Below are 15822 nucleotides of genomic sequence, written 5' to 3' on the forward strand. Positions count from 1 at the left end.
GTTATTCACAGAGAAAAGGGAAATTGGAAGTTGCTCTGTGGCTAAGAGTTCAAAAGCCTTTCCCACAAATTTAAAGGAAGTGCCACTCCTGATCAATACTACATTTTTATGCAAGTTAGGTTGGGATTTCCTGGGAACATGAAAAAGGTGGCACTTTTGTGCAATATCACCATCTGCTCATAGCATTCAGGGTTGTGTAAGGTTCAGGGTGTATATACTTTCTTTGCAGGGTTGCTGATTCCTCATCACTGCTGCATTACAAACCATTCTCAGGACTTTTTTTGAGAGGCCTGGTCTACACTTTTTTGTCTCTGTTCATGCCCTACTATTAGAGGAGTGATTTTATACCAGTATAATCAAATCAATCTACTGCCTACAAGGGAAAGATATATGTCCTGACGATGCTTGTACTGGTATCGTTTATTCCCACAAACTTGTAGGAATAAGCTATACCTATATCAGCACTTTTGCACCAATACCTCTCCATTCACACTTAGAGAAGCTGCACCAATTTTCTTATATTAGCTTCCATGTCAAGGTGATCACAGTAGCACAAAACTAGTGCCTAGACAAGCTTTGAGAAGGACGTGCTGCACCAGTGCCAGGGAAAGGAGTATGGCAAGGGGACACTGTGGCTTGCAGTAGTTACCTTTTCTATCTGTCATTGCCATGTTCTTCCACTTGCTTATGTGGGATTTGTAAGATGCTCTGTGATGCAACTCAGCATATTTTAAAATTTGAATTACCCAGTCCAGCCTGTGTCACTCAAAACACCATCAAATTTTATGTTGTTTCACACAGGGTAAGAGGTGTGAGCTTGAGACTCACTGGGCGCATCTACATAAGACATTTACTGCAGAGCAAACTAATTAGTTCCATAGTAAACATCTTGCATCTACATATGCAGGGCTATTAGGCTGCAGGCAACTAATAACTTGGCAGTAGGACAGTACTTGCATTTACAAGTACTATCCTGCTGCAGAGTTTATTTACTGCACAGCAAGACAGATATAGGCACCAATCCCAGTAAATTGCACCCAGTCAGCCCAGCCAGCAACTGCAGGAGACTCATGGCCCAACAAGCTCCTCTGCCATCTGATGCAGCCACCCATAGCCTAGGCCTGATCCCCAGTGCCCCCTGCCAGCCCAGGGCTGTCCTCTAGACCGTTGTCACCAGCTGGAGCCTGGGGCTAATGCCTATGTTCCCTGCCAGCCTGGGGAAGCTGTGGCCAGAGTTTGGAGCTTCCCCTGGCTCCTGCAGGGCAGAGCCCTAGCCTAAGCTACTCCTTCCCAGTGCAATTTGCTGCTGTCCCAGGTGCACATGTAGATGCTGCACCCAGGAGTAGTATACTGCAGAGCAAGTTATTCCGCTGTTTATTCAGTCATTTTAAGCGTGCATGTAGATGTGCTCAGTGCGGTTTATAATCTGATTAGAGGCACACACATTTTGCTCTTTTGCATATGACCATGTGAACCCATTTCCTCTGTACATTTAATCCTTACCTACTTATGTGCTTTCTCTGAAACACAGTAAGAAAGTTTTGTTCTAAGTTTCCCAGGATCAGCTCTCACTCTACAGATTTTATTATTTGTTCTAACAGTTCAGGGTCAGGTAGGCCACAACCTTGCAAGGCCTCAAGAGTTCTCCTGTTTGTGTGTGTTCCAGATGGGCCCCCTTGGAAAACTACAGCACGAAGGGTGGGTCCTGAAGAATGTTTATTGCCTTAGCCACGCCAGCAGTGTTCCAATAGTTTACAGTTCCTCTCCCATGAAAGCGCCGATTCTTCTGTGACTTGAGGGCTTTAGTATATGTGAAGCCTTCTGTTGTTGCAAATAAAGGGAGAGAAAAAGAAACAGGAATTGAAGGCTAAGTAGACCTGCAAGGATCACAGTTTGAGCTGACTGAGATCAGACACTTCCGTTTAGAATGGGGAAGTGCATGGCTCTCTGACCCTGCTTTATGCTCTAAATACCAACTCTGTTTTCTTTTTGAAGCGTACAGGGTGCAGACAGTGCTGCAAGCAGGATCCTTAAGAACTGCATAGTCTGAACAGTATGTCAGCTGCCTAACTTGCTCCTAGGGGATCGGGAAAAAGAAAATTAACTACCTGTAGGCTTGTTTGCTAAGTGTGCAAATTGGAATCCCCGAGAGGGACATTCAGCTATAGCAGGTTTCAAATTTATTTCAACACATACATTATTATTATTATTCTCCAATACAAGGAGTGCTCCAGCAGGAGAATACTCAAGCAACCAAAAAGCCTCACAGGGAAGTTTTTACGGCTAGGTACAGACATTCAAAAAGCCCAAGGTGGAATCAATCTAAGCTACAGTTTCCTGTAAGCAGCATAGTTTAGATCAGTAGCGAACAGAACACACATTTGCCCTTTGGCAGTGGGGAGGCGGGGCAGAGCAACACACATCTTAGACCCGGTTCCACCATTTTAAAACCAATCTGTGTGCTGAACTTCTGTTCTGTTATGGGTATAGACCAGTTTTTGATCACTTATACTGGTAAAAGTGTAATGTCTGTACTTGGCCTATGTCTTAGAGTTATTGCTTCAGGCTGTTTGCAGGCTCAGACATTTGGATCTCCACAGGTCACAGGTGGGTTGCTGCTTACAAGCACGAAAGGCAGAAATATATCTGTTTAACAGAATCAAGGCTGGAACTGTTATAGAGGATCACAGGACTTGAGGAGATGGGCCTTAAACGTGGTTCAATAAGCCCAATGATGGATTAAAGCTCAAGTGCTAGCACCATGAACCCTTTCTGTTTCAGTACTTTCCTTGAACATAGAACTGGCATTTATCCCGAGCATGTTGGAACAGCAATGCTTGTTTTCAATATCTGGCATACGCACCTTGTTGGCCTCTCATCAAATTGCTGTCAGGGGAGCCAGTCAATAACCCCCAGCACATTTGAAACCTTTAGGCCTAGTCAGTCAAGGCACTGTCCTTCAGCCCAGAGGCTGTTCATACAGTCAAGGTATACATCTTTTTATCTAGTGCTCTTTCCCCAAGAAAAGCTATACTACAAGTGCCCATCTCCAAATCTCATTCTTAATGCCTCAGGTGCCTACCGTAGTTGAGCACACACCTCTTCTCAGAAACTCACCAGCCATTTGCAACGTGAATCTTCAGGGACATACAGTAGATTTAAGCAAGTGTGCACGTATTTTTGCACAGAATTTCTAAATACACCCTTGCTTTTACTCAAAAGAAAACACAAGGGACAGATAAATAGAAAACACAAAGTTTTGGGGGGCAACCCACCCTCAGTTAAGCTCACCATTGCATCATAACTCCCTTGGTATCCATCTGAGTTTAAGGAAGTAAGCAGCTCCAGGTTTATTTTCTTTGATTCTGCTGAGTCCTACAGAGATATCAGACCCTCTCTGCAGTAAACGTACAAACACTTTTCCTTCCTACTTAAAGCTTTGCATATGGCTCTCCTTATCGTCTTCTTGGCAAGATCTTTTAAGCCTTCCCTTACCACCTTCTGTCTCTCTACAGCAACAGAATGTTATCAGCAATGAGATGGATCCCAACCCTCTACAGACAGAGTGGGTCAAACTGGTTTGCCTAGGTCTCAGCTAGCTCATTGTTCCCAGCTGTCTCCAGTTGTCCATTAATCACTGATCATTGTCCCTGCCTGCTAAGAATATAGCCTATCTCTGCCAGCCCACCCATATACATGGCCAGAGGCATTGGATGACTCAACTGAGCTCAGCTTACATCACCTGAGGATCTGGCACAAAATGTTGTACTTTAATTACCCAGAAATTATTGATTGGTTACTGGTAATATCAGAAACCACATCTCCAGAACTGGTAAATGTGAAGGACAGTTTTCTCCTTTTTTAATGTATCTATTTAATTTCTTTATAATAGTAAAACAAGCCACCAGTGTGTTTTAAAGGGTATAATATTATTCGAGTGCTTTAAGTTAATTGGTCCTTGATCTTGTAACTTTGTAAATTATGCTGAGTTATGTGTAAATTGCCCAGAAATATACTGCCTGTCATGCTTAAAGGGACATATTCAAGGTGGTAGCCCCACACTTTGACTTACCTTACTAAACTGATTTTCCAGAATAGTCTTATTTTCAGTTCTTATTTAAGTTCCTGCATCAATGACTTGTGATGTTATTGAGAGTCTTGCAAATTTGATTATTTTTTCTCACATCCCCAAGTCCCTGAATTTATGGGATTAAGTAAGAATCTCAGCTTTCATTAAAAAAGTAAATTTCTGGCCTTTCTGGTTCCAGACAAAAGCTTGAAAATGTGACCAAGACACACCCTAAAAGCTCAGAAACCAGAAGACAAATAAAATGAGTCTGAAGTCTGTAATATTTAAAATCTCATGACCTGTGTTTTTTTGAGCCTGACTCATGATATTTGAACATTTAGATGTAGCAATACTGAAGTTCATGTAACTTGTTGTAAGCGTAGGTTTACAAAATCACAACAAAATAAATTCAAATGGCCATACTTTTATGCAAGGCTATGCTAATAATCTATTGTTGGTGTGCAAGGGAGAGAACAACTCATTTAGCTAGAAACCTCCAGGGGATTACTATAAACAACAACAAAAACCCACAAAAGAGATTTTAAGAGTTATAAAAAATGCCCAGTGTCTATTTAAATAAAAGCTGTGCAACATTTGGCTAATATAACACTCCACTTGGGGACTGATGCATTGCATACATGCCATATCCCAGCTGATAAATTAGAGAGTTTCTTTCACTACTTTCACATGTTAGATTTTCATAAATAGGAACCCAAGCTCAATAAAAAGGCAAACACCTGGAAACCCAGATCATGACTGTGGAAGAAACATTAATTAATTTTATGGCAGAGCTTTATAATGGGCTGTATAAAATTTCCTACTGTAATTGGTATATACATTCAACGGTTTTATTGTATGTCAGAGCACATTATTCTGCACAGCTGCTAGAGAAGCATTGCTGAACTGGTGTTTCTCTTCCATGACAAACACCTATTAAGCAGTCAGCATAAACTCTTCTTGTTACAACCTCTGACATCACCCCCAGGGCAAGCGGACACAGAACTGCAATTGCTGAACTGCGTATGAAAATTATAGTTTTATTGTCTACTCAACTGAAGGTTTAACTCTGACTCCTGTTCCAGTCAGCTCAGCTATAAAGAAGTAATTCTTTCATAGAACAAATAAGCACAGTAGACCATTGTAGTCCAAGGAACAGGCACTATTTATGTATTGGAAAGACTTGTTCACAATAGTGCTAACAATCTACTGGTCCAGAAGCCACTATTTTAGCAGCTGTAGAGAAAAAAAGCACAACTAACAAGATACTATACAGAATTGAATATAGCCTTTTAGAACACAAATGGAATAATCATTTTCGATGCTACTGTTCTATCTGCTAGTTTAATATGCATGATTGATAAGTAGGGACCATGTATTTAATGTTTATATAGGCATCTTCTCCCCCATAGCGTTCAAAGACTTCCAGTGTCTCTTGAATCAGATCTCCAATGTTTTCACGCTTGTGCTGACTGTAGTCAATACCATCTCCTGAATTAACTGGATAATAAAAACAAATGCAAAAGTTATGTCAGAGTTTTCCTTGTAACTTTCTGAAAACAGGACACAACAGCAGTGAAATTACAGCTAAATAGAATTGCTTGTCAATAACAGGGACTTCACTTCAATTTTTATCCAGTGACATACAAAATTGAAAGATTTGAATAAAAAAACTCTTAGATATCTCTGACACCTGCTCCTGCTTCCACTTGAAATTAGCAACATGTCTTAAAGATATTTTTAATGTAGCCATTACTGTCTATCTACAAATCCAGATTTAAATATAACAGAAAACATATTTTATTAACATGCAGAGGCTTCATCTGTGGACAGTGTCATATAGATAGTCAGGACTATCTTAAGACTATTTTTGCTTCATTTCATAGCATTGCTTATTTAGGATAAAATTCTACTGCCATACTTATAAATGCTTATCTATGAAATGTGATTTAAGCTAGGCCTATTGTGGTATGAAATCCTTAATGGATAATGTTTTGGGATTGTTCCATGCTAGACAACAGATCCACATGCCTACAGTGTTTCAGATAGTGGAGCTCAAAGAGGGAGAGTGTCACTTGGCCTAAATGAGACATTTGGAGCATTACATGGCACTCACTCAATTTCTGCTTCCTGAAAAATGTGTTAAATTAAGTCAATGTCAAAAGGACAAATTATTCTAGTCCTTAGATGGAATAATATTTGTTGCAGCCTTCTTTAGTATGGAGCAGGTTGGAGACTGGCTAGTAACAAGCATTTGAACAGATATGGCATAGTTGTTAATGTAACTTATTAACGTAAGAATCCCAGCACACGTATCTTTGTGGCAACTTAAAAAGTGTAACAGAGTGCCAGATAATCCTTGCTTGTGGTGGTTTCACAAGGTTTAAGTGGAGAAATGTTCTGCAGTTGCTTCAAAACAGTAATCTGAAATCTCCACAGATACAAAAACAAGCATGAACATGCTTCAAAAAATATCTCCAAAGCGGTTTGGCAAGGACCCTATGGGCTCTATTGTAGCCAGGATATGTAATGCCTGGGAGTGGTTACAATCAGATGCTTGTCTGGTGGCCTACCTAAAATTACTTGGTGACCTTAGTCCAGCTAGTGGTGGATAAATGCCCACGTCATAAAGGTAGCACCCCTAATAACATCGTGTGGCTATTTGCTGATGGATTTAGCAGACAGGCCAAAGGTACAACTGTCAAAGAGGCCAAACCAAATTCTCATTGCTAGTGATGGTGGTTCCTTTCAGGTTGGGAATATAGGTTGGGATTGGCACATCACAGTTTACTGCATGGCAGGTTGTACTCAGCAGAATACGTACATGTGCAAAGTTAAACCCATGCTTAAATGCTTTACTAAGTCAGGGCCTAAATAGGATCTGGGATGGTGTGGGTGCTAAGGTGCACCGTTGACAGCCTGAAGTATTGCAGGTTTGAGGCCAAAGAAGCACTTGTGGCATGGCCTGTCAGATTCCAACAAATCTGCAAGTTCTACTAAATACCTTGCCATAAAGAAAAGGCTTAAACAATCTGGGGTGTAGCTATCTGCACCTCTTACAGAGAGAAACTGGTATAAGTTTTGCAACCTTGCTCATATGCAAAACATCAAGTGAATGCTGGTGTAAAAATTATCCTTTCACTGAATTTTTTTCTGTGAAATAACTTCTTACATGCTCAGTTAAATACATGGCAGTTTTCAATACCCTGATATGTTTTTATGCATTGTTTATTTTCTATTTGCAAAATACGGTGTATAAACATATAGTAGTTAATGATGGGGATACTCAGTTGAAAGGCATTAGTTTGTTCTGATATCTTCCTTTTGAAACTACTTTTATACATGGATACACACACAGATACACATGTGCACCCCCCAAGTGTAAATGGACACATGTAAATATCCAGTTACTTTGAAAGATTTTAGGGTCCAATGTCTGTGACATCAAAATTTATTGTGGAAATGCCTATAATGTCAGAAATAATTGATTATCACATCACACACAAGACAGCAAGCTGATATTAAACAGGACAGTATTTACACAAAACAGCTTGTCAATCAGCAGTTGAAAGAAAGAACAGCATTAAAAATGAATTACATTTTCATTAACCATGCTTTTTTTACCTTAAAAAAACAACACTTGATACTCACTGTGGCATTGTAAAGCCAACACTCCTGACAGCATTCAAACGCTTCTAATTTCACCAGTGCAGAAGTGAAAGCCCTGAACTCTGAACTTAGGTCTTGGCAGGTAAGTAAATGAATTACTCATTTTCAAAGCTTTTGCTAAAATCTTTGATCTGTCATTTTTAAGCCCACACTCATGCTCTGTTAATAAGATGAAAAAGCTTTCATAGCTCTTTAAAAAATCCCTCAAAAATTCTACACTTGTGAAATAACAGTGATATATTACAAACTGGGAGGTTGGAGTTCAGTCTACAGAGGGTGAATATCCTCTGTAGTTTTGGTGGTGGCAGGACATATGTTCCAGAAGAATTTTTAGATGCTTTTAATACTTGAACAAGAATTGTAAAATAATTGCTGTGAGGAATGACAGCTTGGAGGCTTGATTAAAAGATACCCGAGAGGGTCAGGCAATGATTAGGGACATAGTATGCAAAGGATAACTTAAGTGATGTGCAGACTATCATTACAAAAAATATTTTGACAGGCTGTGTGCACGATGTACAAGGTCCATATCCTCAAGACAGTCATGTTCCACCCTAATTTTATGACCTTGGTTACAGCTGTCCAAAACTGGAAAGGTTATCCCTACACTGAAAACACCTGCTAAGTACCACAGTAGCTACCGTCCACAGTTATAAGAATTAGCAAATCTTTCAGAAGAATAAGGTAATGATTAACCCACTAGGAGAGTAGCTACCCCAGCATTTACCAGCACAAGATGGATAAGTCAGATTGATTTCCTCAGCACACCTAAGGTTGACTATCTAGTCATAATAAGGATGAAAGTTTGAGGGGAAAATGCAGTTGAAGAGTGGTGGTGTCAGCCTGCCTGTGTCTGTTTTAATTTTATTTCCATGTTAGTTTGTCTGTGAAGCAAACTGTCAGCCACAAAAATGCATGTGCAATGTGTGAACACGGATGTGATTCCAGTTCTTTATGACACTGTCCTTTGTAAGGGAGAATTGTCAACTTAAAAAATGTTAGAAAGCACATTTGCTTGCTCATGTTCTCAAAGTGAAATATCTGACAGATTCAGCATGCACCAAGGACTCTTGTTCTCAAGGCAAATGGTATTACTGTATAATAGAACAAATTTATGGAAGCATTACTAGGATTTCAGATCTAGAGGAATGGAATTGGGATAATATTTTACATTCCTTTCCTGGGTGAAAAAGTTAGTTCTCTGCCTCCTAAATGCTTCATAAAAGTTTTTATGCTATTTAAAAGTGAACTAAGAGGCTGTTTGCCTGTCAAAACCTGCTTTAGCTGATGAAATCATGAGCACATGTGTAGGAGTGGCATTCTTTACCCTGCTGTAAGTGTTAGTGATGCCACCTACTGTAGCAGAGGAAACAGAAATCTGAGGGCCTGAACTCAGGTCTTGGCAGGGGCATGAAGAAGGATCTACATTTTCTTGTGATTTGAGTCCAGATATGTTTCTGTTCATGACTCAGGATATTGAAGAGATTTTAGTATAATCTGTTTTCCATTTCAGTCCATTTTAAAGTTCCACAGAGCTACTTTTTCATGTGCTAATATTACAATCACAACCTTTTAAAGAAGCGTAAGCAATTTTTTTCTTTAAGTGTTAACATTTAGTAAATGAGGGCAGTCATTATAACTTGTGGCAAGCCAGCTTGTAAGATAGTTTTTTTTAATAATCTCAGAGTGTACTAGGTACACTGGACTTCAGCTCACTGGATTTCTCTTTGAGATGGAGCAGGTCTTGAATCAGTGGTAGTAACTAAAGTGTGCCCTTGATTATGCCTTTCTCCAGGCTCCTACTTCAGGTATGACATGGATTAAACTGGAATGGCTGTACAAATGTACAGGCAGAAAAGTCATAACATTTGACATAATAGAACTATGCAACATTTTAAATACTTCAAGTTGGCTCAGGTCTTTTTTATAAAGAATGAGATTCAAAGAGATATCTGAAGTGACTTTGAAGAAAGCCCTTGACCCACTGTTTAAACATTTTTTTAATAACAAAAATGTAAAACTGGGATCAATGGCCAGCCAACAATTTAAATGCTAAGCACCTCCAGCCCCCTCACTCCCAAATATATATATATTTTTGGGACATGCTGGCCCCAGCAGCCATTTTAAATTACTAGTAATTAGGAATATATAGGTCTTAGATAATGGCTTTTCATCTATAATCCAAAGCACTTTGTTATAGCAGTGTCATGCTCACATTTTTAGATCCTGGGAAACTGAAACACAGGAAGAGGTCAGTAAGAAGTCACACTTTTTTGATTTCCTTATTCTAGACAATAAAAATACTATTTGTGAACTATAATGAACATTTTCTTAAAGTGGTTAATGAAGTTCTTCAGGGTCAAACCAGCTAACTATATCAGCCCTTAAAAATATTACAATAATCCCAACACAATAAACACTTCATTGAATAACAGTTATACTCTTACTAACAAATGAAGGTATTGCAAATGAGCTGCTGATTATGAAATCATATTTTTACCGGAAAGCTGATCACAAAAGAAAATATAACATTAAGGAATATTATCCAAGGTCAGCCAACATATAATATTATAAAATATTTTTGGGCAATACTCAGGATTAATTCCATCCTGGACAGCAGAAACAGGAACAAGCTGAAGGTTGATGTTAGATATAATGACATATACACATAATAGGACTCAGGTAACTCATTGACAAAGTCACCATTCTGAGCTAAACTTCCTATAAATTTTTACTTCTTTTAAGTATTTATTTTTAAAAGTGAATGCAATAATTATTAAGGAAGCCAGCTTGCTGATATGAGAGGCAAGTGAAGGACAAGAAGTATAAACTTCTTCACATAGCTCATGTCACTTTTTCTCAAAGTTATCTGTTCTGGGATGACCAAAGTTAGTAATGAGAAGCTTGTTTGGTCTTCAAGTTCATGTAGCCCTGGCAGAACCTAATGGATAGACACTACTTTTTCCATTCATTCAGGAACTCTCATCTTTAGGCTACAGTTTTTAGTCCCAACTAGCCAGGCCAGATTTAGGTGACAAAATGACAAGTGAAAAGCTATATATCCCACCCCATGTCCTCTACAACCATGTATATCGGCGTGGGCAATTATTTCAGGTGCAGGGCCACTTAACAAGGTTTGAATAGCTTTCAAGGGCCACTTGACAGTTGCCCTGCCCCCAGTCACTATCTTGGGACCAGAAGTCCCATCCCTAACACTTGACCTTTGCTACTGGAAGCCTGTCCCCTTGCCCCCCAGAAATACTCCTTTGGGGGTGGGGAGGTTGCCATCTTAGAAACAGAAAAAACCAAATCATACACTAAAAGTCAAACACCTACTATAACATATTTTAATTTTATTACAAAAAATATTTTGTAATGATTTGTGTACTGTATATAGAGGGGATTGCATAATAACTAAAAAATAAATTCTTAGTCTTTTATATTGTGGGGGAGTGTGGTTGGGGGGTGTGTGTGTGTTTGCTGGGGTGTGTGTGTTTATGTATGGTGGAGTGTGTGTGTATGGTGGGACGGTGTGTGTATGTGTATGTATGCATGTATAGTGGTATGTGGGAGGTGTGTGTGGGGGGTGTGGGAATGTGTATGGTGGTATGTGTGTGTATGGTGGAGTGTGGGGTGTGTGTATGGTGGGTGTGAGGAGGTCTGGGGGTGTGTGAGGGGATGTGGCTGTATGGGGGGTGTAGGGTATGCTGGGAGAGTTATGTGGCATTTGTGGGGCGTGGGTGTGTGACACACTGGTTTCTGGAACACACTATTCTCTCCTTCAGTCAATGCAGGCAACACTGTGGTGTGGGTGTGTGGCATTTGTGGGGTGTGAGGGACCAATCCCACGCTCCCCCCATGGCACAACAGCAGGTGGGGTACTTGGGTTTCTGGTACCCAGCTCTGGCCAGCACTGCATATCATGAGGAGTGCAGCCCCCTGCTGGGCAGTCTCTATTGCCGGCACTCCCCACATGTGTGCAGAATGGGCAGGAAGCCTCAGGTGCTGGAGCTGCTGCAGCTTTAGTGCCTGGGGAGTCCCATCTGCACCATGCCAGTGCAAGAAGCTCCAGAAATACAGATGGCCTGGCAGGAGGCTGTGCTTCCCACTGTGATGCACAGTGCTGGCCAGAGCCAGGCAGCAGTGCCCCAAGCACCCCCACCTGCTGCTGCTGCTGCCCCCAGTGCCTGCCAGGGCTGTGCACCATGAGGGTGCAGTTGGAGGGGTCCCCACACCTCCCACCCTCCCTCACACCCATACCCTGCCCAGCCAAGCGCCACCGACCTGGGTGTGGGTTCCACGCTACCACCAGCCCCAGCCCCACACTACATGCTCCTGCCCAGCAGGTCTCCCTCACCATCCCCCACTTCCCTACCTTCTGCCCAAAGGAAGTGGGATGCCAGGAAAGCCTGCAGCAGCAGCTCTGCTTGGTGCTGATGGGGCTGGGCCTTCTGTCCATGAGGGTGGGAGTGAGGCATAATAGGGTATGTTGGAGGTGGGTGTAGGCGCCTTGCTCCCACCCTTATGGGCGGAAGGACTGGTGGAATACAATTTGTCAGTGGGTGCTGCAGGCTGGATGAAAGTGCCTGGCAGGCCGGATCTGGCCCCGTGGGCCGTATTTTGCCTGCCCCTAATGTAGACTAAGATTCTCTCAAAGTCTTAGACATCTAATTGTTCCATTGACACTTGACACTAAATGCCTTGGCATATCTGAGCCATAGTTCCTAAAAGATCAATTATTTTTCAAAACATTACAGTTTATATCATTATTATTAATGAAGCGAAGGGAAAAAGAGAATTAGAAATCCCATTTGAGATTTGGGTCTTGCTGTGCTTGGCACTGTTCAAGCACAAACAGAAGAGAGCTGCCTGCCCTGAAGAGTTTACAGACTAATTCAGACCAGATTAAAATAATTTTAACTGGTAATACAAATTATTCTAATATCTAAGATAATCAGTGTCTGACTAATGATCTGAATCACACTTCTCACATCAAATACCTTTTGCAGCATTTTGCCACTAATTTACTTTTCTTCACCACTTGCTGGGTGGAGGGTGGTGGGTGGTGGGGACAGGACTGCAGAATGTGGGTGTTTGCAGAGATCCCCATACTGGCCCTAAATGAACTGGCTGGGGTACAAGAAGCAGTATGACTGCGTTACTGTAGCACTGTCCCTTAGCTAATTAGCATTGCTGAGATGCTAGATATATGAGACACAGGCTCAAATGCTGCACTAATGGGGCAATACTGCTTCTAGTAGGCAAAATGGCTCATTCAGAGCTAGCTTGGGTATTTCTACACAGTACTGCACTGTGCCATGTAGACATACTTGGTGCCTCTTGTCACTTCCACTTCAAATGCAATGAAGAGGGCTGAGTTGAAACTAGGTGGCTTGTGGCTTTGCTTGCTTTAAAGGACCTTTGTGTAGCTGTATATATAGATCTCTTCACATGTCTTAGGAATCTCATATCAAGATGTTTTTTCTAAATTAATGCAAGACCAAAATAAACAATTCCACTGACAGACAGACTTAAACCTTGATTGCATAAACTGACTTTGGAAGCTACTGCATAGATCCAAATAACAAGCGTAATGTACCTGGAAAGTTAAAAAGTATACATTCTTTATTATTACTCAGAAGGAGACCCTGGAAAGGACACAGGTTGCATTTTGTTATAAAAAAAAGTATTGTTTTACTTGACCTTTTCAAAATATCTTTAATCATTTTAGTATTATTTATTTAACTAATAGGCCTACCAGGCCAAATCTTACCCTTGAAAATTCACACAACTTCCACTGATTTCACCATGACTAAGAGTTATGTATCCAAAGGTAGAAATTTACTGCTTATTTTACCTTTCATCAGATCAGAGTTGTTGATAATGTTTTACAATGGTACGGTGTTTAGGCTGCAAACACCTATGCAAACATATGTGAAATTCATCACTGAAACATTTCTGTTCAATTGAGATTTGGGGAGTCTATATTAACTTAATAGTTTCTCTATTTTAATGTGGTCCCTTAAAAGGTCTTCATTGTTTTCAGGGGTAGCCTGCTTTAACCAGATAAAGAACATATATTTCATGTTGTCTTCTACATGTAGCTAGATTTTAGTTTATTTAATAAATCAACATTTATTTTTAAAAACCTATTGTTTCTAAAAATACAGTTCTGATTGTTTACAGCCCAGGGAAAGAATGGAAGAAATGATCTGATTGGAAAGGAAACATTTGACTGACTTGTGATGTTTTTAGTAACGATGCAAGGCTATTGGAAATAGTTTTAACTACTTGTAAATTGCTGCTTAAAAAAGTCTTGAAAATGAGCCAAGATAGCAGCTGTTATCAGTTTTCTATTTCCAAGAAACATTAGCAACATCAGACGCAATCTATTCTAAGTCCAGACTTTTGTTTTACTGAGGCACTAAAATGAAAAGAAAATCACAGATTTTTCTGACAAATGGTACTAGCAAACATATGCAACCAATGGGGTGAAAAAAGATATTTATTAAATTATTTATCTTTGTAAGTACTTACATAGCTCTAATTACTTCAACTTTGAAGTCTGCCCATGTTTGGACTAGTGATCAATATCAGACAAAGCAGTGTTAAATAATCTTAGATAAACAGGCATGCACAACAGGGGACAGGAACATGAAGGAGAAACCTCAGTGGCCTTGATGCACTGTTTACTGTTGCATAATAATAAATTAGGTCACAAATCATGTTTAAAGTGCAAAAAGGGGTTGCACCACTTGTACAGATCAGTTGTTTTCCCAATTATTTGGGATATATATGAGCTTGTACAAATTATTTGTTGATTGCAAGCTGAAAACTGTTTATATGAGCAAAATAGAGTGGATTTCCTAACTATGACCTGAAAATATCTTTGCATGTTATGCAATGCTAACTTCTTTCCCAATTCTAGCTTATTTAGTGGGGAATTAATGCAAACAATGAATAAATACATAGAATAACCATTATTTATTTCACACACTAATGTAAAGTGGCAAAGCAGAAAGTCCAAAAATATTTTAAGGATAATTTATATTTATATAAAACATGATAACACAGGAATCGGTTTTAATAATAAGTTCATTAATACTTAAAATCAAGATGCCTAACAATCCCTCTTTTTTCTCCTGTAAGAAAGCCTTCACTCGTTCAGGCAAACTGCTGAGGCGAGCAGGGCCCTAAGCCTTTACAGGGGCTAGATCTCTAATGGAATATGTTTTAATTCAATTTTTAAAAAGACATTTTAAAAATGATTCATTTTTATGGGCCCCATTTTGTATAACTTGCATACTCAAAAGCTCTTTTGATTACAGTCAGAACTCTGACTGCAGGAATGGGCCCAGTATTGTCATTGTAACATCTCCATATGGAAAATAAGTCAACTATATGGAATATAAGAATTACTACCTGACCTGTATTCTGATCTAGAGTGACAAAAAAAGAGGGTGCCTAAGTTTTCTATTTATTCTCTTTTTACTGGCACTTAAAGAAACTCAAACAGAAATTAGGACTTCATACAGACATTCAGTTCTCCTGAATAAACCCCCTCCCTGCTCCCTTTGCCTTTGGGGGTCATGCCAGGTAGGCATCTGGCCACACCCCCATGCTTTGAGCAGTGAGAGGGGAGGGACCCTGACAGAGGCTGCTGCGCCCTATCCAGGCAGATCCTGGCTGGGTTCCTGAAGGGAGGGAGGAATAAACCCCCTCCCTGTCCCCTTCACCTCAGGGGGCCATGCTGGGCCAGCATCTGGCCACATCACTGCTCCTGCTCTGGCTGCTCTGGAGGAATAAAATCCCTTCCTCCCCTCTTTTCCCCCTCCCCCGGGGGGACCCCAGCTGGTATCTGCCTGGCCAGGGGGGAACACCCTCTGTCAGGGTCCCTCCCCACTTGCTGCTTCAAGCATGGGGGCATGGCCAGACATTGGCTGGCATGGCCCCCTAAGGCAAAGAGGGCAGGAAGGGGGTTTATTTCCACCTCTGTCCTCTCTTCCCTTGGGGGACCCCAGCCGGGTTCTGCTAGTCCAAGCTGCTACCTCTGCCACTAACCCCCAGGCAGACAGATCCTGGCTGGG

At 40.6% G+C, this 15822-nt stretch overlaps 1 protein-coding gene across 3 annotated transcripts in view; it reads right to left on the reverse strand.

Annotated features, from left to right (window-relative positions):
- Window positions 1-5081: 5081 nt before the first annotated feature.
- The window catches only part of PACRG (PARK2 coregulated), a 497709-nt gene continuing 486968 nt past the window's right edge, over window positions 5082-15822 (reverse strand). For all 3 annotated transcript variants that reach the window (XM_019549985.1, XM_019549986.1, XM_019549984.1), the window contains one exon: window positions 5082-5566. In XM_019549985.1, the coding sequence (XP_019405530.1) occupies window positions 5406-5566 (161 nt within the window). In that variant the 3' untranslated portion in view covers window positions 5082-5405. The remainder of the gene's footprint in view (window positions 5567-15822) is intronic.

The sequence above is a fragment of the Crocodylus porosus genome, unplaced genomic scaffold (genome assembly GCF_001723895.1).
Source record: "Crocodylus porosus isolate Cpor-Errol unplaced genomic scaffold, CroPor_comp1, whole genome shotgun sequence".
Taxonomy (NCBI): domain Eukaryota; kingdom Metazoa; phylum Chordata; order Crocodylia; family Crocodylidae; genus Crocodylus; species Crocodylus porosus.